This window comes from Pezoporus flaviventris, unplaced genomic scaffold, assembly GCF_033815535.1.
Source record: "Pezoporus flaviventris isolate CSIRO_AGI_PZ_B2104156 unplaced genomic scaffold, CSIRO_AGI_Pfla_v1 ptg000138l, whole genome shotgun sequence".
In the NCBI taxonomy this organism is placed as follows: Eukaryota; Metazoa; Chordata; class Aves; order Psittaciformes; family Psittacidae; genus Pezoporus; species Pezoporus flaviventris.
This window is the reverse complement of record NW_026892686.1, coordinates 84,763-112,724: the sequence shown is the minus strand read 5'-3', so window position 1 is coordinate 112,724 and position 27,962 is coordinate 84,763. Positions and strand designations below refer to the sequence as shown.

The 27,962-nt window shown below is 44.7% G+C and overlaps 2 protein-coding genes across 5 annotated transcripts in view; one reads left to right on the top strand and one right to left on the bottom strand.

Annotated features, from left to right (window-relative positions):
* The window catches only part of SLC23A2 (solute carrier family 23 member 2), a 54,123-nt gene extending 26,660 nt beyond the window's left edge, over window positions 1-27,463 (top strand). For all 4 annotated transcript variants that reach the window (XM_061478991.1, XM_061478992.1, XM_061478990.1 and 1 more), the window contains exons 4-16: window positions 2,639-2,755; window positions 4,177-4,334; window positions 9,104-9,192; window positions 10,656-10,726; window positions 11,875-12,056; window positions 14,984-15,104; window positions 16,012-16,168; window positions 19,285-19,432; window positions 19,897-20,002; window positions 24,034-24,163; window positions 24,297-24,434; window positions 25,381-25,476; window positions 25,985-27,463. In XM_061478991.1, the coding sequence (XP_061334975.1) occupies window positions 2,639-2,755; window positions 4,177-4,334; window positions 9,104-9,192; window positions 10,656-10,726; window positions 11,875-12,056; window positions 14,984-15,104; window positions 16,012-16,168; window positions 19,285-19,432; window positions 19,897-20,002; window positions 24,034-24,163; window positions 24,297-24,434; window positions 25,381-25,476; window positions 25,985-26,217 (1,746 nt within the window). In that variant the 3' untranslated portion in view covers window positions 26,218-27,463. The remainder of the gene's footprint in view (window positions 1-2,638; window positions 2,756-4,176; window positions 4,335-9,103; window positions 9,193-10,655; window positions 10,727-11,874; window positions 12,057-14,983; window positions 15,105-16,011; window positions 16,169-19,284; window positions 19,433-19,896; window positions 20,003-24,033; window positions 24,164-24,296; window positions 24,435-25,380; window positions 25,477-25,984) is intronic.
* CDS2 (CDP-diacylglycerol synthase 2) overlaps window positions 1-27,962 on the bottom strand; it is a 165,507-nt gene that overhangs the window by 69,647 nt on the left and 67,898 nt on the right. The gene's annotated exons all lie outside the window — the stretch shown is intronic.

The window sequence follows — 27,962 nt, the reverse complement described above, 5'->3', positions numbered from 1 at the left end:
CATGGGCACATTTTGGCAACTGCCTACCTGCAATGTCTGTGGTGGCTGCTCCTTGGAGCACGCTCAGACTAGCGTGGAGAGCAACAATCTGATAAAAAGCCTTGAGCAAAAGGTGCTGGGATGAAGTTGTGCAACCAAGATAAGCAATCTCTAGACGTTGAAGCATGTCTTCATGGCCTGTTTTTACCATGTTTCTCTCCCTTCCCCTTGATCCATGTGATCAGAATGGTAAATGACTGTTGATAATTCACCTTAAAGAGACCACGAGCTTTTAATCAACCAAATCTGCTTGAGTTAAAGCTTTGCTGTGGCTTATAATGAATGAACAGTGAAAGCAGGGGCTGCAGCAGTTAAAGCCTCATCTATTAAGATAATATTTCTGGTAATATGGGCAAACCTCCTGCTTTTCACTTCAGATAAGGGTGTGCGTGAAGCATCTTCGTGGCTTTCCATTCCTCTCGAGAGATCATTCACCAGAAAGGCAAATGAAAGACTTTGATTAAAAAGCCTGTAACAAAGAGGACTGAAATGTATTGAATTGCTGGAGGATGCCCAGTGCTTACATTGACTCACAAACGGATGCTCCCCCTGTTTATACTTATTCTGTGCTTTTTATTCCTTTTTGTGTCGTCCCACCCTTGGCCAGTTAAAAAGAATTAGTCTCTGATTGGTATCTCCCTCCAGAAGGTGCAGTTTGTTCCCAGCAGTTCCCTATGGCATACTTGGCAAGTACCAGCAGTACGTTAAACCAGCAGGCACATGCTTAAGTTATGAGAGGGCCGGTGACTAGCCAGTGACTTACCCACAGCAGTCAGAGCCAGACCTCACCTGAGCTCTCCAGTTCCTCACTGTTCAGTCTTGGTCTCTTTCGTGTTAGCTCCCTTTAGCCATTATCTGTGTTCAAGGCCAGGTTGGGCACAGGGGCTTGGAGCAAGCTGCTCTAGTGGAAGGTGTCCCTGCCCATGGCATTGGGTTGGAACTGGATGAGCTTTGAGGTCCCTTCCAAACCAAACCAGTCTGGGATTCTGTGATTTTCAGGGCTGCTCCCATCCAGTCTCTGACCGGCCTGGCGCTGTGCTTGGGATGCATGAGGATATGCAGGTGTTTTCCCAAGTTCCAGTTAGAGACAAGATGCATGCAGATTGCTCAGTGCTCGCCCTCCAGTATGAGGTGAAGCTCTAAAACTCAAGTTCCTGATTCTTTTCCTTTGTCAGTGTTTAGAGAGTCAGGTCAGCAGAGTGTCATTCCTTCATTGACTGGGTAAAGACAGACATCAGTGCCGCAAGTTGGCAAGATGGGTTGTGCAGTGAACCATTTCCTTGTTCCTCCATTTAGGACTTGCACCTTATATAAACTCACCTTGGTGAGGAGCTTGCTCAGTGCTTGATGCTGTTTAAAAGTGTTTTCTGATATTAGTTTTGCTGTATTTTGCTTTTCCACTGTGATACTCTCAACCTTTCCATAGTGATGCGGTCACTTGCACTCCCTGAATTGGAATGAACCCAGTGGCATTTGTTTTACTAACAGAAACCTGAGATCAGAAGGAAATGCCCTGGCTCACTTTGGCTTCCCTGACCTTGGAGAAGATAAACCAAAGGGAGATTATCTAAGTGCAATCTGTGGATGTGTTGAGATTCTTGAAGCAGGCAAAGTCACAAGCCTGGCCAAGTTCCCCATCTTTGTGTAAGGCTGCTTCACAGGAGGTTTTTATGTTCTAGTGTGGATTAGGTCAGGACAGTAGTTATATGAGGTATTTTGGGGTTAGTTAAGCTGAAATGATACTTCCTTCTGCTTTTGGTGGTTGTGTTGGAGCTTTGGAGCATCATGCTTTCATCCTCAGGAATTTCCAAAGCAGAGAGTTGGAACGAAATGATTCCACTTAGTTGTGAAGAAGGAATGACTGAGCTCAGTCTTGGTTTAATGGAGAAGCTGCAGGGATTCTGCTGCATATATATGTGTGGTCAGTTGTCTCTTAGCTCCCTCCAAACAAGGGCACATGCTAGGCCGGAATGTGGTCTCACTTAAATTCCTGTAGGTTTGGAGGCAGTCCTCTTGACTAATAGGAGTTGGCCATGGATGTATTTAGTTGTAATGAGCAGTGTTTTCTTCACTGCTTCAGTGTGAGGTGGAAGCAAAACTAATAAATCCTGTGGCTCAAAAAGGTTAACCAAGGCTGGAATTGAGTAAGAATGAAGTGGGGAAGCAATTACTGGAATGAGGAACTGTCTTGCCTGTGATTTTGGTCTCTTATGCAAGGATAGCCATTCTGCTCTGAAAATTGCTGTTGCTGACTCTTCTGCTTAGTTCTCATTCTTCCTTTTTGACTTTAATAAACAGTTCTGTCATGACAATCCCGTTTTTAGGGCATCTTTTGGCTGCCAGATTGGATGTATCATAAATGAACAGTTGTGTTAGTGTAAATCAGAAGGGGCTGGCTGAGAGAAGTGAATGTGTTTGGTACAAGTTCAGTAGCTGGAGATGAGAAGGTATCATAGGTAAAGGCTTGAAAAACATCACACATCAGCATTGCTTGGGACTATTACCCCAGTTTTGGAGTATCTGGGAATTGCCTGACAGTTCCCCTTCAGTTTATTCATAGGTAACACTAATCCACTTCTTCCCCCTCCCTGTCAAACAGAGCTCTTTGGCAGAGACACTGGACAGCAGCGGCAGTTTAGATGCCCAGAGAACTGACATGATTTACACCATCGAAGATGTCCCTCCCTGGTATCTCTGCATATTTTTGGGGTTACAGGTATGTTCTAAACCAGCTGTAATTTTCCCTCTGTCACTTTTAGAGCTTGCTTAGTGTTTTCTGTGTAGTTCATTGCATTTGCATGTGTGATCACTTCATTCTTCCCACACTCTCACTTGTCTGAAGGAAGTGTTAAGATAGTGGGTGATCACCTTCAGCAGAAACTAAAGTTACTGTGTTGATACTGATCTGTATTACTGTTTGCTGCTTATGCTTTTGTGAGATTCATTTAAACATTTAATCTTCTAAGCTGCTGTTAGTAAACAAGGGAGCAAATGCAAAGTGGTAAGCTTCACACAGTGACATTTGGTACCTCTGGAACTAAAGATGGAGAGAGAGAGAGAATGGCTTAATTCTGAGGTCTTGACTATTAAAGCTGCTGCTGTAGTCATTTCAATTCTGCAAGCTTGATAGCATCACCCTGGACCTGTAGGCTCACTACTAGACAAGGCAGGCAAATTCTGTGCTCCTTGGAGTGGAAGCATAGCATTCCCCCAAGGAGTAGGACTGTGGTGGTGATCCGGACCCTACTACCAGCTCAGCCACACACTTGATTGAAGCAGAACAGCTCTTTCATCCCCTTTCTTTCATGAATAGTAACAATATCTGTCCCAGAGGAATGCTGAGAATTTGTTAATATCTGTAAAGTATGTTGAGATCTCCAAACAAATACATTCCAAAACATCCTTTTTATTTCTGCCATTCCTCAAGGGCATGCAGCAGGGATTCTGTAGGGGTTATATTTTTACTTCTGTTGAATGTGGTGATTTCTTGGTTTTTGTTTGCTTAATGTTATTTGAATTGAAGAAGATTTAATGTATTTGAATTGAAGAAGTAGCAATGTATTTGAATTGAAGAAGAATTAATGGGTTTGAATTGAAGAAGTAGTAACGAGTACTTAGTTTCTGGTACTTGGGAGCTTATTTGCATCCTAGTTTGTGTGTGCCCTTAAGTTCATTTGTAAGCTGATGTTATTTTCACATGGCTGAAAGTGAATGGAGTTATTTATCTGCTTTTCTGAGTTAGAAGCTGTCTGCAGTGCAGTTACCTAGATACCTCCTCCTCAAGAGCAGTAGCCATGTAGCTATTCAAACAACCTAGTTCATCCTGTAGCAGTAGCGTTGTTAGCAACAGGCCAGTGATAGCTCAGCATGGAAGGAAAATATGTGAAGAAATGCTTAGGAGCAGGAAGTGGGAGCTTTGGTGCCTCATTCAGGAACAGAAATAGCCAAAGCAAAAGAAAAGGTGGTCATAAGTGTATTTACTTCTTAATGCTCTGTAGACCAGGCCCTGAGCGCCATGGGTTAGTGGTGGCCTTGGCAGTGCTGGGGTAATGGTTGGACTTGATCTTCAAGCTCTTTTCCAACCTGATTGATTCTATGATTGGCTGCAGTATTACCAACCCCTTTTTCTCTTCACAGCATTACTTGACATGCTTCAGTGGAACTATAGCAGTGCCCTTTCTGCTAGCTGATGCCATGTGTGTTGGATTTGACCAGTGGGCTACCAGCCAGTTGATTGGGACCATTTTCTTCTGTGTGGGCATCACTACATTGCTGCAAACAACTTTTGGGTGCAGGTGAGACTTGAGACTTGTGTCTGGGTGTTGAGATGGTGATAAGACTAGGTACTTGTTGGGAATGCCAGGTTGCTAGCCAAGATCCACGAGGAAGGTAATCTGTTTTCAAAGGATACACGTGAAACCCAAGATCACAGGTCAAATACAGGGCAGTTAGGGAAAGTGTTTGGAAAGCTGCTCCCAAAAAAAGGTGGATCTGAAATCACAGAAGGCATTCCAAGGGTAAGAAAATACAGCAGGGAGGGGGAAGGATTAGAGGAGGGAAATTTATGAGGACAGAGAAACTAGAAGGGTTTCTAGGGGAAAGGAAAACCTCATACACCTTGGTGAAGAGGAGCCAAGTTTGATATTTGTACTGGTTTCTTGAGTGCTGCTGTAATCGTGCCAATATTTAGACTGCTGTGATTAGTGCTACGGCAGTTTGTGTGCTTGTTTCTGTAAAGGGCTTGTCAAATGAAAAAAGGAATGAAAACTGATGAGGGGAGCTTTAATTCTCTGACCTGAGTGTCTGTTACCTTCCAACACAAGCAACCCCTTCGTTTTTATTTGCTCTGAGATGCAGGTCATGATCCTTCAGTTGGGAGCAAACACACGTGGAAGTGTAGCTTTACAGGGATGCTTATACCTCTTCTTGTGTCTGCCCTCCTTAGGAAGATGCAAGAGACCAGTTCAGGTGTTAGCAAATACTTGTAAAAAGCTGGTGTGGGAAGGAGCAGGATGTTGTAAGTTTTATGAACGTGAAGATAAATGCCTCTTTGAAAACTCATGTTCTGCAATAGACACTGAGAGGTGTTTGAAATATTCACTTCAACTGATGTTGGCACTGTCTCTGAGAACTGGGAAGAGCTAAAACCTTGGCGTGATTTCTGCATCTTCTTGAATAAAACAAGGGTGATAACTAAAACCAGAAGAAAAGGGCTTATTTAAGGGTATGCCCTCATACAGTTACTTCAGTGATTCATGGGTCATTTAGTTGTACAATGTGAGCTGAAATCTTGAGTTCCAATAGAAAATGGACAAGGACCTGCAGGGACAGGCCAAGGGGAATAGCTTTAAGCTGCCAGAGGAGAGACTGAGATGAGCTCTTAGGCAGAAGCTCTTCCCTGTGAGGGTGCTGAGGCCCTGGCACAGGGTGCCCAGGGAAGCTGTGGCTGCCCCGTCCCTGGCAGTGTTCAAGGCCAGGTTGGACACAGGGGCTTGGAGCAAGCTGCTCTAGTGGAAAGGGTCCCTGCCCGTGGCAGGGGTTGGAGCTGGAGGAGCTTTAAGGTCCCTTCTAACCCAACCCAGTCTGGGATTCAATGATGAACACCCTCCCCTTTCCCAAAGCAGAATCTTTGGGTGGAAAAGCCTCCATAGGGTGCAGACAGCCAAGCCCATGGTAGAGCACTTGAAATTGTAGATCAGCTTTTCATCTAAATTTTTTCCATAGATTTCAGGTTTTCTGGTGCAATCTTCAGTTGCTCTTTTAGTTCATTTTATTGAGCTTTTCTGTGCTTTCTGTTCTTTGAAAAAACCCTTTATTTTTTTTTTGTTACTTAATCACTGCTTGTTTGTATGCAAAGTTTATTCTGACGACGAGACAGCATCATGAAAATAGCTGAAAGAGAAGACTTTCCCTCCCAATATCTCTTTAGTCAAGACTACCTGCAGTTAATCATCATATTTTCTGCCTGCTTGGCTCTCTGTGTGTGCTCATAGGGCAGCTTGCCTTACTTATAACAGTAAATGTTCAAGTACCTCATCTGAAAGGAGGCAGAAGAGCACAGTCATGCCCTTTGATGGTTTGAACCTCTCTTTCAATGGGAGTGATGTATTCTTCTTCCCCCCATCCCTTTGTGCTGTATTTAGGGAATCGAGGGCTTGTTGACTTAGGCAGGAGCTGGAAGATAAGGACTTTCATTGTTCAGCTCTGAGTGTCTCCTCCCTGGATTTACTGAAGATTAAACTCATGCAGTTTAAAAGTGCAGAGCTGTGGGTGGAGATGAACTCAAAGGTGCTTTGTTTGCCTGGACTTCTACCAATTTTCTTCTTCTGCCTCAAATTTAGCAGAAAAACCTTAGTTTTGATGCTTCCTGACACTTGTATTTCTTCAGAGAACTCGAGTTTGTCACATTTTGGTTGGTTTTCACCCCCTCTAACTAATCTTGGGCTCTTTATCACTTGCTACAGAGTGATTTGGGGCTCTTGCAGAAACCAGTGTGTTCCCATCAGTTTGAAATCCACTGGTCCTTCTGTATAATCCCACCTCTGCAGTCTGTGATGCAGTGGTTTTGTTGGCTTGGGGGTTTGATCCAGTCATTTCTGCTTGCACTGTAAGTCCTGATGCAACTACTGAGGAGGCCATTGGGTTTGGGTCTTAAAATAAGTGAATGTGTATTTAAGGAGAAAATTTCCATGGTTTTATAACTCTTTAACATGTGATTCAGGTTTTATGTAAGGCTGGGAATGGGATCTAGCAGCGATGTTGTCTGAATGAGATTTTGAAGTGTTTGTTGGCAAGTCTGTCAACTGCAAAGTATTTCAGCAAATAAAGCCACGAGGGTTTCAAAAGGTCAAATTCCATGGTTTAAAGGTCCTTAAAGATGGATTGAGCTCAGTTGTGAGGTGGAGTTGGTTTGGTACCCATACTGAGTTTAGGAATTCAAGCTATTTGGTAGGTGATGTAATAAGCCAAAAGATCTGGCAGGGATTCAGAGTCATTACTATGACTGAGACAATCACATACAGCTCTACTATACCTCAAATACATCCTGAATATACCTAAACAGTTCAGGTTTGTTGCTGTGCCCAGCACGACATTGAGCATTCCTACATCTGTGTGACACATTCAGATAATGAAGACATTTCCAGATGGCCTTAACTGCATAAAAAGCTCTGTCTCCACAAGGGATAGTGCCAAAACTGAATAGCTTCATAATTTATAGACATGAAATTAAAGTGATATCCCAGTCATAAACTTGGTGGTCCTTTACCCAGCTAGTAATGAATGCCTGGCTTAGCAATGGGAAATGGAATTCCTAAGTCGTGTTCCAAGCTGCCACTGTTTCTTCAGAAAGAGCCTGATCTTGGTTGGATGATTTTAAAGAAGGTTGGAAGGGACCTTAAAGCTCATCCAGCTCCAACCCCTGCCATGGGTAGGGACACCTTCCACTAGAGCAGCTTGCTCCAAGCCCCATCCAACCTTGAACACTGCCAGGGATGGGGCATTCAGGATGGAGCTCTCAGACAGTGCCATCGTCCACATTCATCAGCCTGCAGGACATTCATCACCCTCATATAAAGGCTGAGTGAGTAGCTAAGCCACAGCTGCCAAGATCTTATGACTCAATATGTGTGCAGGGTATTTCATGAGTTACAGACCTCACAGTCTGGACCCAGGTCTCGGTACAACTGACTTCATCACCGGAGAATGTGTTTGCAATGTACATTTACAAAATCATTAGGAGGGGGACAGAGCACTGTGTAGGTGGTCAGGGGAGTAACAGCTTGTTGCAGGTATTGCATGTTTTGCCATGGGCACCAGCTTGCTGGCTTTGCTCGACGAACCTTGAAAAATAAGGTGAATCATTCACTTGTAGCTACCGACTGGTTCCTCACTAATGAGAGAGCTTTGGTTTATTCTTTACTTTGATGAAGTTGGACTTTCTAATGCAGTTTTCACCATTTGTTGTAGATGGGGCAGCTTTTTACATCGCTCAAACTCCATTCTAGTGGTAGTACAACTGTTTTAGCTCCCTGCCTGTGAACTTTGCAACCAGTGTTAGTAACACGCGTCTGGTTTGATCTTTTCTGTGTTCGGCTTGTATAGGATTCCCCCCCCCCCAGTTCTTTTTTTCCTTCTCTGTGCCTTTTCTGATCTTTATCTTAAGCTACTACAGTTAGTTCTTTCTCCTTTACTAGCGTTTGCCCTGGCGTTGAGGCACTTCATTGCAGCTGTAAACCAGCCATAAACACGGAGCACTAACTAGAGCCTCAGGAGCAATTAAGTGTTTCATGTGTTAAGAGTTTGAGATCTGCTGTTAAAGAGACTCTTATGGCAACCCATTAATGACAGTATTTATAGAATAGTTCAAAGTGCATCTTTGGAGTTAAGTAACAGCAGGGTATTTGTGATGTTATGCAAGCTCTGGCTGATTCAATGAATACGTAGTTGGTGCTGGTAGAATGCTCTTTAGATCTTAAATCTTTTGGGAAGTGTAACCACCAATGCGAAGAATGCCATCTTGAAATTCTTGCAGCCTTTGTGTTTATTGTTGGTAGCCACCTGGAACATCTAATCAGCTCTTATCAACCTGATAGTTATTTACACGTACACTTAAAGATGGATGTATAAGTGACTGTACTCCCAAGTCATGCAGAGGGAAGGCATTGAGTATGCAGACTGCTTACTGTCCTATTAAAGAGCTTTTCTGATGTGGCAGGATGGCAAAAGCTGCATGTTCAGCACTGGGGCGGGTACTTACATCAGACTGTGCATCTGTATCCTTGTGCTGCTGAGTCAAACCCAGCCAGGGTCTGGTAATAAGCTGTTATAGGGTTGTATTAACTTCATGCATGTAGTGTCTTCTGTCAGGTCTTGGGTTTGTGACGTCTGAGTATGTCATTTCTGTGGCTGTTCTTTTTAATAAGAAACTCTCATACATTACATTTGTAATAACCCCCAACAAAGGATGTCTTTGAGGATGAGTAACCCCCAGTTGTAACTGATACCCTGACACAGGACCGTAACAGCGAGAAATGTCAGTGTCTCTTCTTTCCCTTTCCACCAGGTTACCCTTGTTTCAAGCGAGTGCTTTTGCATTCTTAGCACCTGCTAGAGCAATACTGTCCCTGGAGAAGTGGAAGTGTAATAACACAGGTAATCGTCGTTTATGCTTGTTCAGGTTTAAGTGACGAATGACCCAGATCACATCTAGTGCGACTGCCAAACCTTTTGATACAGAAACTGGAAGTAATGAGCATGGAATGTGAAACGTTCTCTCCTTTAACAATGTTAAAACTTTTGTGCTGTGGAATAAGATTCCTAAAAATGCCCTTGTGGAATTGGGGGGGGGGGGAAATAATACAAAAAATGCTGACAAGAGACAGTCTAGCAGTAGCATGAAACAGTTCTTTTGTTAACAACATAGATAAAGGAAGGGCCTATAAATGTTCCTTTATGGCATTAGGATACAGTGAGTTCAGTCAAGTGCTTTTAAGTTTAGTAGTAGGAAGCTTCAGCATTGCCTTAAGACCACTATTTAAACCTGTTTAACTCACACCTTTAGGGTTTTGTGAGCAAGATTTGGCAATATTTGGGTGTTCATTTTAACTTTTCCTCCGCTACCGTCATCACCCTGAAAGGTTTTGACTTTATTCAGAGTGCAGACGTGCAGTAGAACTGGTTGGGAAGGGGCTTTTGTTTTAACTTAGGTCAGAAAACTGAAGTGGAAATAGCTCTGTTATTTTAATGGGGAATGGCTATTCAGTACTAAGGCTGTGGGCAGTGTGAGACAGGAGTATAGAGAAAGCTGCTTGCTTCTAACTGAAGTTCTCCCTAGGGGTCCTTTTGATGCTCTAATCGTGTATATTGGTATTATTTACATGTTTATACATCTCTTTTCAGTCACTTATGGCCATCTAATCAGTTTTCCTGCTGTTTTTTCCCTATAGAAACTCAGCTTTGGGCATTCACAGTTTCTCACTGGGGAGTCAGATTTCTAGTGGGCAGTAGCTTGGGGGTTTCAGTGCCTGAGAGGCAAAGTGTGGTGTTCTTTAGTGTGTTGGAGGTTTCTGTGCACCAAAATGTGCCTGTATCCTTATACAAACCTTGTTGAAAGCAAACGCTGCCTGATAACCTTTGATGGCAAAGCAATTTGTTCCACTACTTCAGCTTTTCAAAAGGAGCCTTTGCTGCATCTTGCTCTTGAACCTTTTAACCTTCCAAAGGTGTCAGATGGGGTTGTTACCACGGGTCAGTTCATCAGGCAGTGAGTGACCTGAATGGGTGAACAAGGGACGTCGGAGTACTTGATTCCTTGTGTGCAGTTGAGTAATTCTCCATTCATCTGTTTAGTGGAGTGGGAAAGGAATCCCTAATGGTCCTTTCTTTGTGAAAGTTATGATGTTTTTTCCACTTTGGGACAGCGGATAAAATTAGTGGTTAGCTCTTGGGGAATGTAAGCACGTTCCCACTGGATTTGTAGCCTTGCAGAACTTTTATCCTGTGTAAATCAAGGCTCACTTGTCAGACACAGCTTAAGGAGAGATTTATTTTGTATGACGTGATGGCAGAGTGGCCGAGGAATAAACCCCTGTGTTTTCTTCTCTTCTTTTTGTAAGATCTAACAGTTACAAACGGAACAACAGAACTGCTTCACACCGAGCACATCTGGTATCCCAGAATACGAGAGGTAATGTAGGAGTAGCCTTTAGCTGTTGATCTCTCCAATTCCAGTTAAGTTCTCACCTAACCATCTGCGTGTTCTCGTCTTTAAGTTGATGATTTCTTCTTTCACTGTGATTTTTTCATTTGAATATATCCCTTTACTCATTTCCTGGAAGCCTTCATCTTTTCCACTTGTTCATTGCTGGACAGCAAATACAAGGAGCTAGTTCCCACATTCCAAAAGATGCTCAGACAAACGCACAAGTGAGATGAGTTCTCTTTGCAGTTTGTGCTCACTGGCAGCAGTTCAGCTGCTTCCAGACCACTTGCCTGCTGTCACTGTTCAGCAGGCTGTCCCATGGAAGGTAACTATGCAGCTAGCAAATCTGGTTCATCCCTAAGTGTCTTAAGTTGGAGACTATTCTGATAAGGTGTTGGTTCTCCCAAGAGACTTGCTGAAATAGATCCAACTCCTTCTCCACTCGCAGCACTGCAGTCTGAACCTCATCATGCTCTGCAGAGCCCAGGATGGGGGTTGTGCCCAGGCATCCCACGTAAAGTGGTAGATAGAGTAGTCCAAATTAAGGCGTGTGTCATGGAATTTATCTCCCATCCCGTTGCTTTGGGCTGCAAACCTTTTTCTTATTTAAAAACAACCCCTCTCTCTTCCCCATGTTCAAACCATAGCTACATCCTGCCAAGAGCCCTGCAGCCAAGAGGGCTGACAGTCTCCTGAGACCACAACGCTGCTCTATCCCAGCTTCTAAGGAGCACTTGTGAACAATGCAGCATACACTCTGCCCCTAGGAGCTAGGAGCATCACCTCCGTGGCGCCAGCAACCCTTGCCGGTTCGATCTGAAAGCTTAAAGGTTAGCCTGGAACCCAGGTCTCCTGTCTGACAGTGTCATGTGCTATCCACACAACTACCAGACTGGCCCACTGGTCTGCTGTGTAATAGTTTTGTGGAGAAAACCATAAGTGTTATGCTTAAGCAATAAGTCACTTAAACCTAATGAGCTGTTTTATGACGAAAAAGAATTGGCTGAGTTCTTCTGTGTCACTGAATTCTTTTAACTGCAGTTTGTAATCCAGAGCACAAAAAAAAAAGAGATGATTGGGGTTTGCTTGGAAGATGTGACTGAGCTGTCTCTTTGCCCTTCTTGTGTGTTCAGATCCAAGGTGCTATTATCATGTCCTCCCTGATAGAAGTGGTGATCGGTTTGCTCGGCCTTCCTGGCGCCCTGTTACGATACATTGGACCTCTGACCATCACACCCACTGTTGCTCTCATCGGCCTCTCTGGTTTCCAAGCTGCTGGAGAAAGAGCAGGCAAACACTGGGGTATTGCTATGCTGTAAGTACTCCTGGGGCTTCTTGGCTTAGGTCCCTCTTGGGAAGTTGTCATGCAGGAATCCTGGAGTGCTAGGGAACAGCTCAGCTGCCCGAGGTAGCGTTGCAGTGATCCCAGCATGGAGAAATCCTGTGTGGAGGAATCCATGGGGGTCTGGATAGTGTCAGCTGGCAAAGTGGGAGAAAGGACAGCAGCATCTTGAGGAGGTAGGAAAGGAAAATAGCTGAAAGTGAGGTGTTAAGTCAGTGAGGTTTATAAAACAATAGTTCTGGGAGCCCTTGGCTGGGTCTGATCCAGTGCTAGAGAAAAGACCATTCAGCAAAGCACCAGGGAGGTTAGTGACCGATCTGTATTTCTATTTTTATGCTGCTATTGTGAATGTTTCTTGTTCAGCAGCAGCAAGCAAATGCCATCAGTAGTCATGGCCCATTTGTCCTTATTCTGGTTTGCTTATCTATAGCCAAGAGAAGTGTGTATGATGGCAGAGCACATCTATTTCTATGATCACCATCAGTCCAGGAAGCCTAAGAAGAGAGATTTCTCTTTAGTAGACAAAAGGGCTCTTAGAGTGAATTTAGGGCATGATGCACGTGCTTCTGTAGGTATAGATGTCAGGGAGATTAAAGAATTAAGATTAGTGTTATGAAAGGGAATAACTGAGAAGAATGAGATGAGGAGAAGACAAAAGCTTCCTGTGAGCTGCTATTTGAGTCAAATAAGGAGGGAAACCACCTTTTAGGGAGAAGGAAGTTGGCTGAAGCAGTTGCTATATTCAGTGTATAGTGACCAACTTTGTGCTGGCTCTGGAAGCAGAAGGAATGACTTGATGAGATCAGGTTCTGGTCTGACAAATCTGTTTGCACAGTGCTTTGAACGTGTAAAATATGCTATAAGTGCAGCCTATGATTAGAAGGGCTCTTTAATTCTCTTTTCTCTTGCATGTCAGCATCATGAATGTTTTTGTAACTCTATTCTGTTAAGCAGCTGACCCAAAGAAACATTTTCTTTTCCTATCAAACAAATTCCGTGCAAGTTGGGCCTCATGTTAAATCAATCAACCAGACCTTTGGTGGATTGGACATGGAAACGTGTAATTAAAGCTGACGTTTTTCAGATGGAAAAAATACATCCATTTTGGAACAGGATGGAAATATGACCCAGTCAATAAGTGATTCTGGCTTCTGTCACACACAAATGTGCACTTAGAGTGTTCAGAATAACTCCACGGCCACCTAGAGCCACTCAAAAGTAACTTGATTTCTACAAGATGTGGCACTTGAAATTGTCTTGACTGCTCTGCAGAGATAAAAATGCTGTGTTGCTATCTGCTGTAGCAGAACCATCCCCGTGTCAGGGCTGCTCTCCTCTATTAGCTGCAGATGCTCTTTGACATGACTCTCGGGTTCCCAAACAGTTCTCTGGCCTTGCTTGTTCTTGCAGGTGCCAAGCTGAAGTAATTTCATCCCTAAAGCACATCACATCATGATGTGCGGAGAGGGAAGTTGTTCCTGAATCGGGCTTTGCCTGGATCTCTGCTGAACAGACCTGTTTGTTTGGGAATTTCAGGATCTGATGTTTCACACACACACACACACACACACACACCCCCCTTGTTTGTAGCCAAGATAATAGGATTGAAAATACTTCCATTTATTATTTAAATGATTATTTCCCACTCTATTTGATCAACCTGGTCCAGTGGAAGGTGTCACTGCCCGTGGCAGGGGGTTGGAACTGGATGAGCTTTAAACTCCCTTCAATCCAAACCATTCTATGATAAAATAACGTAATATTATTACATTCCTTACAACTCTGTACTAAATAAATCAATATACATCCCCCCCAGTCCTCAGGGCTGCTGTCAGGGCGTGGAGCCCATCTTCCCATAATGGACTTTGGGAGGGATGCCAGAATGTTCCCTGAATGCAAGGAAAAGGTGCCTTTATCACTTGAGTCAGGGTTATAAATGCCACCCTTCTGCTGAGCTCTTTGTTCCTGGAGCCTGAGGGAGAATAAAGCTGGGTTTGTTTCTTACAGTCTGAACCTGATCTGGGGCAGAAAAGGGAGGTTTAGCATCCACCTCCTTCTTCTTTTTAAGTCAGCTGATAAAAACTTAATCTCAGATTTCAGAACAGCTCTGCTGCTTCAGACAGTTTGACTCTTTGTGTGGCCTTTTTATAGCAGAACTGGGGTTTGGCTGCTTCAGAATTGAGCAACCTTCCCTGGGCTTGTAGTTTTCATTGCAGTGGGTACTTATTTTAGCTGTAGAGTTGAATTAATTGTTAACACGTAGAGGAGCTTAGTTTTGATATGGGGGGGAATGCACGATACTTGAGGCTTCTAAAAGCTGTAATGAATTGGGTTACTCAGCTGCAGTTGAATGGATTCTTGGGGTTTGGGGCTCGATTCTGCTTAATTTACAGCTGCTTAGTGAAATATGTGTATACAAAATAAGAAATGGGGATTATTCAGAACTGAAGAGAATTTCCCTTGACAGGAGGTTTTCAAGTGCTTTGGAGCTTTATGCAACTGTTGGAAGCGTAGAAATTCTTTTCCACTGGCCTCCAGTTTTCCAGGTTCTTCCCATTTGGAGCAGGAACCTTTGGGCTTCATATGAGGAGCAAATCTGGCCACACAGTTTGAGTCGAAAGAAGGCAGAAGCACAGCGTAGCTCTTTGCTGTGAAGATCTTTAGTTGCTTCATTTCCTTGTTTGCTGCTGGCTAGTTTTGCAGCACTTTAGGATACAAATTACATTGGTTTGGCTTTTGTGGAATAATGGTCTATTTAAAATGTATCATCTTGGGATGCTTTGTGCTGAATTTCAGGTGTCTGAAGAGCCTGAACAGGTTTGTGCTCAGAAGGATACTGAATACATCGGTGCTAATGATGTGTCTCTCCTGTCCCACCCTCCTTCTCCTCTTTTTCTCAGGACTATTTTCCTAGTATTGTTGTTTTCTCAATATGCCAGAAATGTCAAGTTTCCTTTACCCATTTACAAATCCAAGAAGGGATGGACAGCATACAGGCTGCAGCTCTTCAAGATGTTCCCTGTGAGTAGCTGAACTTGGTCTTCAGTTGGCAAAAGAAACTGCTTTGTGTTTGGGGTGGGTTCTTGATTTTCTCGTAGCAATAAAATCATAAAGGTGAGAGGAAAGCTTAAGTGGACTTATGAGAAAGTTAACTGAATGGTTCATTTATATCTATAGATTTAATGTATTTATTTATATAGATGTCTCATTAACGTCAGTGCTCCATCCCTGGCTGTGTTCAAGGCCTGGTAGCCCAGGGCTTGGAGTATCCTGTTCTGGTGGAAGGTGTCCCTGCCTGTGGTAGGGGTTGGAACTGGATGAGCTTTAAGATCCAACCTAAAATACTCCGTGATACTGTGTTTTGTCACAGGAAATAGCCTCTTGCTGTAGTCTTGCAGATCCTGTTCTGGTCTCTGACCCTCATGAAGAGTCATTGAAGTGATGAAGGTGAAGGGGAATCATTGAAGTGATGAAGAGGGGAGGGAAGGGGATAGAGAAGAAAAGTATGTTTATGCATGCAGTGAAAGCCTGAACTGAGCCCTCCAAAAAGGGATGGTGAGATCATTATCTTCTAGTTTTATGAAAGCAAGACATGGTGCCCCATGTGAAAGGCTTCTCTTTAGTTCTCTGGTAAAATTGAGCCTAATTCACTGGCTTGTTTAAGTGCCCATTTGGAGGCTTTCCCATTTGTTAGCAAAGAGAGGAGGCTTGCTCTGATTTGAAAGCTTTTGTAACAGCACCTTTGTTAGGGGCAGGGGGAACCACTCATGGATCTGTTACAGGATTAGCTGCTTGTTCAGACTTAAATATCACTTAAGAGCATACTGGGGTATGTGTGTAATAGATACTCTCTGCAGGAGCTGTTTGCTGTTGATGAATATTGCCAGTGATAGTAAACAGCTCCTTTTTTCCCCCTTCTCTTTGACAGATTATCTTAGCTATTTTGGTGTCGTGGTTGCTTTGCTTCATCTTCACTGTGACAGACGTCTTTCCCCCTGACAGCTCCAAGTACGGCTTCTACGCTCGCACAGACGCACGCCGGGGAGTGCTGTTGGTAGCTCCGTGGTTCAAGGTTCCTTATCCTTGTAAGTATGTCTGGGATTCAGAGCTGGCTTGCTAATAATATGCCCGTGGGAATCATTCCTGTTGTTTTCAGAAGCATTGCTCTTTTCCTCTCACTTCCATGTTCTGATGCACTTCGACGTGCACTAATCTAAAGGCATCGTAGGTGGGGATGATGTTCTTTTGTATGTTTTCCTCTTTAATCTGATAATTTAAGGTCTTGCCCAAGAAAGGCTGAGTTTCTGAATGTGTAGAAGGCATTTGCAGGGTTTATCTAGGTCACTCCTGACTTCTAATAACATAGTGTGACTGCACATATAACATGGAGGGAGGTGACTCTCCCTCTACACAGCTCTGGTGAGATTTCACCCCCCCCCCCCCCCCCGCAGTCTAGATCCAGCTCTGGGGCAACAACACAAGAGGGATGTGGAGCTGCTGGAGCAAGTCCAAAGGAGGCCAAGGAGATGCTGCGAGGGCTGGAGCAGCTCTGCTCTGGAGCCAGTCTGAGAGAGCTGGGCTGGGTCAGCCTGGAGAAGAGAAGGCTCCTGAAGGGGAGACCTGAGAGCAGCTCCAGTGCCTAAAGGGGCTGCAGGAAAGCTGGAGAGGGGCTTTGGAATATAGGGACAGGCCAAGGGGAATGGCTTTAACCTGCCTGAGGGGAGACTGAGATGAGCTCTTAGGCAGAAGCTCTTCCCTGTGAGGGTGCTGAGGCGCTGGCACAGGGTGCCCAGAGAAGCTGTGGCTGCCCCATCCCTGGCAGTGTGCAAGGCCAGGTTGGACACAGGGGCTTGGAGCAAGCTGCTCTAGTGGAAGGTGTCCCTGCCCGTGGCAGGGGTTGCAGCTGGATGAGCTTTAAGGTGTCTTCCAGCACAAACCAGGCTGGGATTTTCAGGGCATGGTTGATTTATGTGTACTTGTCAATCCTGTGGTCAGCTGCTGTTAAGTTATATGATGATAAGGACAGGTTCTTACAACTCCTGTAGAGCTCCTGAACTAACTCATTGATTCTCACCATCTAAAGAATCATTAGTGCGTGGAGTTGTGTACAGCTCAGTGCACTTCCCTGCCCCAAACACACCCATCCTTGAATGAGCACAACCATTACCAACTACATAAAACCGTCCTGACTTGCAGAAGCAGCCCTGGAATTGGGCCAGTGGGCGAGTCAGAGAATGCCAGTCAATGCTTATCAAAGGGCAAGAGAACACAGAATGCTTTTCACACCACCTTGGCTGTTTATATCCTTTTGCTGGCCACCTCTCAGCTTAAACCTGTTAAAGGCTGTTTGTTATGGCATGAGGTGGAGTTGCACAACTGGGTTCCCCCTTGCTCTGCTCCAAAATTAATGGGGTAATAATAGAATAATACTCTACCAGAACAGAAGAATAGAAATAGTTAGGAATCCCATTAGGTTGTAATGAGGCAGCTTCCTTGTGGTTTTCCCTGTGCTTTGGTTCTGATTAGTTCTTAAAAGCAACCACTTCTAAAGCAGTACTTGCAGGCTGTTTAATAGAAGCTTTTGGGAAAGAAGAGGAGGAAAACTTCTCCACCCTGATTAGACCTTTCTCATTTGTGAAGCCTTATTCATTCACAGTTTGTGTGACTTAAAGTTCCTTTTGTTTGCAAGAGGCTCATCTATTTCAAAGAGATAAAAGCATCAAGGCAATTGCTGTGGAAAACCTGCCAAGCTGTTCTACAGGCTTAAATTAATCTGATTTGCTTTTCTACCAAAGGGTGGACTCGGAAGGTGTGGGTGCAGTGAGCGTAGTTGGTTGTTGGTTGTTGGCCATTCTCTTGGGTAGACTGAACTTGTAACCAAAGACTGAGGTTTTTAGAGCAATAATAATTAAGTGGCATTTGCCTCACTGATCACAACTGTTTTCTCACAAGCAGGAGTTCAGATTCCTTCCTTCTGAACACGGAATTGTTTTGGTGGGGTTTGGGGTTTTCTTTGGGTTTTTTCCAAGCATGATCAAAGCAGTTGCTTGGATGGTTTTTCCTTTGCTTTTTTCATCTATTTCAACTTGCCAGACTGTGTTACTGTGGAGGGAGTTTGTTGATTCCATTAAAGATGAATAATGGAATTGTGGCCAGCAGGGCCAAGGCAGTGATTGCCTCCCTGCACTGGACACTGGTGAGGCTGCACCTCGAATCCTGTGTTCAGTTCTGAGCCCCACACTACAAGAGAGACATTGAGGTGCTGGAGTGGGGCCAGAGAAGGGCACCGGAGCTGGTGCAGGGCCTGGAGCACAGGGGTGATGGGGAACAGCTGAGGGACCTGGGGGGTTCAGTCTGGGGAAGAGAAGGCTCAGGGGGGACCTGATGGCTCCCTACAAGTGCCTGACAGGAGGATGGAGCCTGGAGGGGGCTGGGCTCTGCTCCCAAGGAACAAGGGATGGGACAAGAGGAAACGGCCTCAAGCTGCCCCAGGGCAGGTTTAGATGGAGCTGAGGAACAATTCCTTGCCCAGAGGGTGCTCAGGCATTGGAACAGGCTGCCCAGGGCAGGGCTGCAGTCACCCTCCGTGCAAGTGTTCACACAGCGTGGAGACGAGGCCTCAGTCCCATGGGTTAGTGGTGGCCTTGGCAGTGCTGGGAATGGTTGGACTCAGTGATCCCAGAGGAAGACAGGCTGAGAACACCGGGGCTGTTCAGCCTGGAGAAGAGAAGCTGCGTGGAGACCTCAGAGCAGCTTCCAGTGTCTGAAGGGGGCTACAAGGATGCTGGAGAGGGGCTCTAAATTAGGGACTGTAGGGATAGGACAAGGGGTGATGGGTTCAGACTGAAACAGGGGAGTTCAGGTTGGAGATAAGGCAGAAGCTCTTCCCTGTGAGGGTGGTGAGGCCCTGGCAGAGGTTGCCCACCCATATGGTGAATGCCCCATCCCTGACAGTGTTCAAAGCCAGGCTGGATAGAGCCTTGGGCAACATGGTCTAGTGTAAGGCATCCCTGCCATAGCAGGGGGTTGGAACTGGATGAGGTTTTTAGGTCCTTTCTGACCCAAACCATTCTGTGATTCTATGCTCTTAAAGGTGCTTTCCAGCCTAAATAATTCTATGATCCTATGAAGCTGCTGCCTGTTTTGATAACCTGAATTGTTTTCTGTGGCCCAAGAGATTTCAGTTTTCTTTCCTTCACAGTTCAGTGGGGACTGCCAACAATTTCAGCTGCTGGAGTAATAGGAATGCTCAGCGCCGTTGTTGCCAGCATTATTGAATCAATAGGAGATTACTATGCCTGTGCCAGGTTGTCCTGTGCTCCTCCTCCACCTATTCATGCAATAAACAGGTATGTCAACAAAAAAAGGAAGTATTTTTCAGTGTCTTCAGCTACTGTTACGGGTTTTTACTCCTTGGAATAATGCAAATGTAGCCTTGGAGACCTACTCCTATGCTTGCTGGAGTCTGTGGATGCTTATAGCACAGGTTCTACAGGGACAGAACTCCTAAATCAGATCTGGAATCAGGGGAGCCTGTCACATTCACCTGAAGTGCAGCTCTAGAAGTAAAGAGCAGCTCTGGGATTGACTTGCATTAATTCCCTCAGTTTCAGAAGGTGGGTACCTAAGGGATAGAAAACAGGACTCAAGTTGGGTTTCCAGGTGTGTTGGAGCTTGAAATGTGAATTATCATAACTCATATGGGACAGGCACCTTAGCAGGCTCCCCACGCAGATGTCAAGCACCATCTGAAGTGAGTCTGCCCTCATGCAAGTTTGACTCTCTTTTATTTTTCCCTGGTTTTGATTTACAGAGGGATTTTTATTGAGGGTCTCTCCTGTGTTCTGGATGGAGTGTTTGGGACAGGGAACGGATCAACTTCTTCCAGCCCTAACATTGGTGTCTTGGGCATCACAAAGGTATGTGCTTTACCTTGGTTACTCTGCGATGTAGTTTTATCTCCTCTGGTGGGTGGCTCGTGCCATTTTCATGTTTCACAGCATGATCCTCTTCCAAGAAACCATACCATTTAGGGCTTGGTTCAGAAAAACTTCACAGTGTTCTGAGTTTACCTGAACATGGCCAACTGTATAGAAATTGCTATTCTTTGGGATGTCTTGATTCTGAAAGCATCACTGGGGTACGGACTGGGGTTAATGTCTCACTTGAACACTTGAGGTCCTTGTTTTTTACTGGAACCTGTTAGAGCAAGTCCAAAGGAGGCCATGGAGATGCTGCGAGGGCTGGAGCAGCTCTGCTCTGGAGCCAGGCTGAGAGAGCTGGGCTGGGTTAGCCTGGAGAAGAGAAGGCTCCTGAAGGGGAGACCTGAGAGCAGCTTCAGTGCCTGAAGGGGCTGCAGGAAACCTGGAGAGGGGCTTGGGACAAGGGCCTGTAGGGACAGGCCAAGGGGAATGGCTTTAACCTGCCCGAGGGGAGACTGAGATGAGCTCTTAGGCAGAAGCTCTTCCCTGTGAGGGTGCTGAGGCGCTGGCACAGGGTGCCCAGAGAAGCTGTGGCTGCCCCATCCCTGGCAGTGTTCAAGGCCAGGTTGGACACAGGGGCTTGGAGCAAGCTGCTCCAGTGGAAGGTGTCCCTGCCCGTGGCAGGGGTTGGAGCTGGGTGAGCTTTAAGGTTCCTTCAACCCAAACCATTCCATGATTCTATGATTTATCTATGCTGACACAGCTAGAACACGAGCTACAGTGAAGGTAACGGCGAAGTTAAATGCACGCTCGGTATTTGTTCCCATCATGATAAGGTTTTAAGGCCCTGAGCATTCTTAGGGAATTACATATATTTGGGGTGATACTCAGCAAAATATCTAAGCATTTGAGTTCCTTTGTTCCCATGTGGGACTGGATGTGTGCTTGAATGCTTTGCTGAACTGGGAGACCTTGGACTGCAGGCAGATCTGCTTGATGTTGTTAACTTAACCTTGTTTGGAAACCATTAGTAGGATCATTAAGAGTAATTTATATTGCAGATAGGTACATCTTGTTGCATGTTTCACTGGGACGCTGTAAATCTTCATGTGTGCAAGATAGAAAACATATCTGACAATAACGCATCCCGCTGACTAAATCCACTAAAGAGGATGAATTTCTCTTCAGCCATGTTTTTCTCTTGCACAAAGGCTGATGCTCTTCGGGTTTAGCGTGGAATCTAGATGGTAACAGCACCATCTGCTGACTGTGTCAGGCTTCATTCCATTGGTGATGGAAATTTCCTAGATGAAATTTCACTTAGAAAAACCCTGAAATAAAGGTTTATTCTCTTCTGCTTCCTCTCTGCTGTTATTTCATAGGAGTGGATATGAATTAACAGCACTTAGTTATTCACAGTCCACAGCAACACGTGTACGTTTTGCTTTGGAACAATGGAAAATGAATGTTAAACTGGCAGCTGTTCCAGAGAACAGAGTTAACTACAGTCTGCTCTGTTCGGAGCACATGATGGAGAGTGAATATGCCTTATCCAGAATGGCACAGCTGGATGGCTCTGCTCCAGTGTTTTGTCTTGTTTTCCTGTCTGCATACTCGTTCCTAAAAGCCTCATACTGTTCAATTTACATCAAAATAGATGTTTGGCATGTGGATACTCTGCTGTTGGTTTGGGAGAGGAAACCTTAAGTGAGTAGAGAGTCCTGGTGATCCCGTGAGGCCAGTGCAACAGTTGGGAAAGCATTTCCCTCCCTTGAAATTAGTATATGATTACACTTAGAATTTAAATTGGAGGCTTCAGCTGAATGTAAATAGTGCAGAGTCTTTGAGTTAGGCTGTGACTGAGTTTTATTTGATGAGAGGAGAATCAATTAAGTCTGATTACCTGGGGCAAAAGCCTAGGTAGGTTATGCCAAAGTGTTGGTGATGAGATGGATACTCAGGTAAGGTACCAGCTACCATATCACGCGCTCCAAAGTGTGTCCACAGGAATAAATACATAGTCTGGGAATAAATACATTGTTTGAGCGAAATGCTCACCAGGATGCTTTGCGTCGCTTTCAGAAGGAGCTTAATTTGTTTGCCTTGTAGTGGTTCAGCATTTGAATAAATATATGGCATTGTCATGTGAATCACAGAATCATAGAATAGTCAGGGTTGGAAAGGACCTTAAGATCATCCAGTTCCAACCCCCCTGCCGTGGGCAGGGACACCTCACACTAAACCATCTCACCCAAGGCCTCGTCCAACCTGGTCTTGAACACTGCCAGGGATGGAGCATTCAAACCTCCCTGGGCAACCCATTCCAGTGCCTCAGCACCCTCACAGGAAAGAATTTCCTCCTTAGATCCAATCTAAACTTCCCCTGTTTAAGTTTTAACCCGTTACCCCTTGTCCTGTCACTACAGTCCCTAATGAAAAGTCCCTCCCCAGCGTTCCTATAGGCCCCCTTCAGATACTGGAAGGCTGCTCTGAGGTCTCCTCCAGCCTTCTCTTCTCCAGACTGAACAGCCCCAACTTCCTCAGCCTGTCCTCATATGCTGTAAAGAATCTGCCTGTTTCAGGCAGGAGGATAATTTTAGAGCAAGATGCTGGTGGTCCGAAGGAAATTAATATCTGTGTATGAAGCAGAGAAAGGTGCAAGCTCATTTCTGTTGTTCTTCTAGTGAAGACCCTGATTTACTGGCATAGCTTCTGTGTGTAGGTAAACATATCTCACCTGATGATTAAATTGTGAATTGATGGTGAATGCCCCATCCCTGGCAGTGCTCAAGGCCAGGTTGGACACAGGGGCTTGGAGCAAGCTGCTCTAGTGGAAGGTGTCCCTGCCCATGGCAGGGGTTGGAGCTGGAGGAGCTTTAAGGTCCCTTCCAACCCAAACCAGGCTGGGATTCTGTAATTCATAAGAGGTGCCCCAGGGACAAAACCAAACCAACCTGTTACACTGGTAAGGTGATTTCTAGCAAAGCCCTTTGTAGGTCTCCTGTTAAAATGTATTAAGAGAAGTACATACAAATTTGTTAATTATAGAACAGATTGGGTTGGAAACGACCTTAAAGCTCATCCAGTTCCAACCCCTGCCACGGGCAGGGACCCCTTCCACTGGAGCAGCTTGCTCCAAGCCCCTGTGTCCAACCTGGCCTTGAACACTGCCAGGGATGGGGCAGCCACAGCTTCTCTGGGCACCCTGTGCCAGCGCCTCAGCACCCTCACAGGGAAGAGCTTCTGCCTAAGAGCTCATCTCAGTCTCCCCTCTGGCAGGTTAAAGCCATTCCCCTTGGCGTGTCCCTACAGGCCCTTGGCCAAAACCCCTCTCCAGGTTTCCTGTAGGCCCTCTTAAGTTACTGGAAGCCTGAGGCCATTTCATACTATGAAAATATCAGCCATTCAGGTTTATCAGTGACCACTACAACTCTGTGCCAGAGAAATGCTGCTAAGTTTGGATGCTTAAAGCAAAAATGGGAAGTGTAGGCATTTGGTTTCACAGCATTAACACAACTGTGATTTGCATGTGAAGCAAATTCACTTACTGATCTCAAAGAGGGATGTTACAAAATCAGTTGATAATCTCTGTCTAGAAAGCCTGCATGCAGGTCAGACTTCTGTGGCAGGTAACTAATTCCTACGTTCTTGTGTGAAAGGGCAGCATCACATGGATGTGTTCTTCTTCTCTTCATTTGCATTATAATGGATGTTTGCCATCTCCTAGTTATGATCTGTTTGTTTTCTTTATGGGTCTGCACCACATTTCGTGGTAACAGTGGCTATAGCGGTTACAGATGGTTTTAAAGATGACTTGGTGCTAGAGAAAACAAAATCAAACAAAGTTATGTTATGACTGGAAAGCAGCCATGTTTCTGTTGAGCCCTCCAAGACATTTGCCAATGCTCTGCAGCCTGTGTTATAACACATCCAGGAAGCTTGACGCGCAGAAAAGAAGAATAAAAAGGCATCAAACTGGACTAAATGTAGACTTCTTCCTGTGTCCCTTCCCTTTTGTTCTCCTGCAGGTTGGAAGTCGCAGGGTGATTCAGTATGGAGCAGCCTTCATGCTCCTGCTTGGGATGGTTGGCAAGTTCAGCGCTCTCTTTGCATCGCTGCCTGACCCCGTGCTCGGTGCCCTCTTCTGCACTCTCTTTGGTAACGTATGTTTTTTGCTCCTCCGTGTACTGCCTGGCCAGATCTTTACTTCAGTGCTGTTCTCTTTGTATGTTGCCACCTGCTTTTGATGAGTAAGGCTATCTAAAAGCTGGGCCTTGTTTTATTTCCTTAGGGATGATCACAGCCGTGGGTCTGTCTAACCTCCAGTTCATCGACTTAAATTCTTCTCGGAACTTGTTTGTCCTTGGATTTTCCATTTTCTTTGGACTTGTCCTTCCAAGCTATCTCAAACAAAATCCACTGGTCACAGGTATGTGTGTCTGCTCATTTACGTGAAGCTTACTTTTACCTTGTACTCCTATGTGAAGTACATAAGAGTACAAGGGAATCTAAAGGGTAAATAAGAGAAAAAACAGAGTATCATGGAGATGATAAAAGCTCCAGATAAGAAGGGGGTTATGTTCAGAGCAGGATTAATTGGGATGCTGAGACCTGAACTGGGTGTTTCCATGGGATGCATCCAAAGGTTCTTTGGGTATGACTATAGAGCAATGGAAGAAGTCAATCACCAGTTGGACTGGAAGAAAGACTGAAAGGATGACGCTGAGTTGTAAATGGTGTTAAAAGAATAAGGGGAAAGCCCAAGGTGGAGCTTGGAGGTTGGGAATTTGTTTGGGTTTTGACATTTTGTGTCAATGCAGACACGTGTTTGGGGTTGATTTTTAAGGGAAATATTAACTAACTTTTTATATCTGTCACAATCAGCTATAAGAGCATGTCTGACCTGTTTCAAGTTGTTCAGAAATGTCGATCATTCAGGCAGAGTTAGGTGATGATATATTAATGCAGTGTTCTTCTCTGAAGTCTTGCCCTTTCCAAAAGGGAAGGTTTATAGAAGGAATTACTTAAATCCACAGGATTTTACGTTATGAACATTTCTCCTTTTTCCAATTTGTAGTTTTCCATTCAGTTTAAATGAAGCAGTTGTCTACAGTAGAAGCTAAAAGGGCATTTCATGACATTTGTATAAGCAATGAAAGCTCCTGGAGTTACACTTTGGGAAAGAAGGGGTCCCTGTGGTGGAGTACATTAGGTGAAGGTTCTTCTGCATCTATTCCCAGGTGGTTTTAAGGATCCTACTTGAGCAAATCCCTCGGTGAACTCAGTAGGAAGTTTTGCCTTCATGTATGTCAGTAGGACATGTATATGTGTGATAAAAAGATGGGATTCTAAGTGGGTTTACCCTGTTCTTGTAGGCATAGCAGGCATCGATCAGGTCCTAAACGTCCTCCTCACTACAGCCATGTTTGTCGGTGGCTGCGTGGCGTTTATCTTGGATAACACAATTCCAGGTCAGTCATTTTACTTGGGATAACATCTGCCTTTGTGCATGGAGGTAGCACAGCGTTCCATGGAGGCAGGAGCTGAGGAAAGAGGGTACTGCTTTAGTTGTTGACTTGTTCAACGCCTCAAGCAGACTGCTTACCACCCACGTGCCTCAGTTTCCTTGAGGACACTTGGTTAAGGTCTCCATTGTACTAAACATGAAATAGCTGATAAAAATCAACCCAGAGTAGTCATCTTCAGGAGACCGTTGCTTCAAATACTTTAAAGATCCAAACCTGCTTCCATTCATTGGAGAGGAAAAATTTGCCTTGACTTCCAGTTGCAAAATAAACCAGATAACAGCCATTCTTTCCCTCTCTTCCTGCCTCTTTGAGGAGTCTGGAAGATCATTCCACTGCTTTGCTGACCACGGTGTCTGACACTTGGGGTCTTCTTTCTTCTCTTAACCACTGTTCTATATGTGTTTAAATGAAGGTACTTATGTATGTATTTTTTCCCCCTTTTGACTTCCAGGAAGCCCTGAAGAAAGGGGAATACAGAAATGGAAGAAAGGGGTTGGTAAAGGAAGCAAGTCACTGGATGGCATGGAAACATACGATTTGCCTTTTGGCATGAACTTCATTAAGAAATACAGGTGTTTCAGCTTCCTGCCCATCAGCCCAACCTTCATGGGTTACACATGGAAAGGCTTCAGGAAAAGCAGTAACTGCCGGAGTTCAGATGAAGACTCAGAAGCTACAGTATAGCCTTAGCTGAAATTCTATTATCTAGTTGTAGTAAAAGATGTATTTGCGGTTTCTTGCTGATTAAGAAGCATTAAAATATATGTTTTGTATATCTGCATTTAAATTCTGGAACCAGAGCTGAGACAGATTTAAAAGAGAAAAAAAAAAAAAGCTTTCCTGTTGTGGGTGGTGGCACCAGATGTAGTGTCTCTGGGTCAAATCTGCTGATGCTCCTCTGGGTGATTCTCAAAAGCTAGAGATCCTTGCTCACCTAGGCCTGGTTATTTGAAGTGGGGCTTAGTTTTCCCTAAGTATGGAGGTGCTATTGACAGATGTTCCTACTTATGGTGATTGATGTAAGTCATTGGTGGTTTTGGCACATTCATTGCTGGCAATGGTAGTTATGCCAGAAAATCTGAATCCAGTGAGAGGAGGGGAGGGGTGGATTTACTTCTAGTCTTGTCACATCCCATGCATGTTGTTTTCTACGCATTGATTTGCACATTCCATGTTTTCAGCCCCTTGGAAACCAAGCTCTGTTGATCCTGGCAAATCATGAGGGTGTTCCTTTGAATTACTGTTAATTCAGTCCATGTCCAGTGTTCAGACAGAAAGTTTCTGTGATAACTTTGCCAATGAAAACGACTGACTTCTCATAGCTTAAAGCTGTAGAAGGAGCCACTTACTTCATCTCAGTTTGCCTTTTCTGCCTGGCATTTAACCACCTGATGAGAGTGGCCAGGGCAGGTTTCCTTTAAAGGATCACATGTAGCTTCAGTTTTAGAGAGATGGAAAACTTCAGGCTTCCAGATGGAGCCCAGCAACAGTTTTTGCAGCCCAATGCCTGTATCCAGCAGGACATTTCCTGGATAAAAATGCTCATTTGTTGAGCAGTTTTAAGCAGTTAACGTGTGTATCCACGCTGCTCTTCATACAGGGTAAGCCACATGCTCGCAGCGCTGCCGGCGTTCCCTGGTTTGGATCTGTGCTGAATATTCCCAATTGGATATCAAGAGACGGTGCTGCCTCCAAGCAGCTTATGTTGCATTGCCTTTTCTTCTCTCTTTATGGGGCTTCTGACTGCTGCAGAGGTGATCTCGAGACACTCCGTTTGATGTCCTCACCCACTGGATGGTTTCACGGGTATTGGGTCCAGTCAGGGCACCATTCAGATCTTTTTTTTTTCCTGGAATAGTCTCAGCTCTGATGTTATGTGGGTGTTCATGCTCATCATGCATTCATAATTAAAAGTTTTATTCATGTTTAATGTTCTTACTATTGCAAGTTAGTTTTTAGACTTTCAGTGTGGCCCCAAAAGCGTTTTTAAGCTGTGGAGATCATCAGGGAAATGTAGTGTAATGTAATTTCAAGGCCAGTATGCTCTACGGTGCTTGCATTTTGTATTCCTGGGAAAAACCCTAACAGTAGATCCTGTAATTCACTCATATTTATCCAAGTTTGACTACTGGACAGGAGCGCAGGAACTCTGTTTTCTCTGAGTCTGCTTCCAGGTGACTTTGTTATTGAAGCATGGAAGGGTTGGGGTGGGGAGGGCAAAGGAAAGAGCTTACCAGATCAGTACTGAGTAGTGTAGCGTTGGGATGATTCCATTGATAACGTTCTCAGCATGCCATGGCTGTTTCCAGAAACTCTTTTATACCCCTTTTTCCATAACAAACGCATGTGTTTGTTCCTGCTTCGGGGAACTTTCAGTAGTTTGCAGTCTCGGTGTCAATTGGACTATGTTGAAAGCTGCTCGGAAGAGT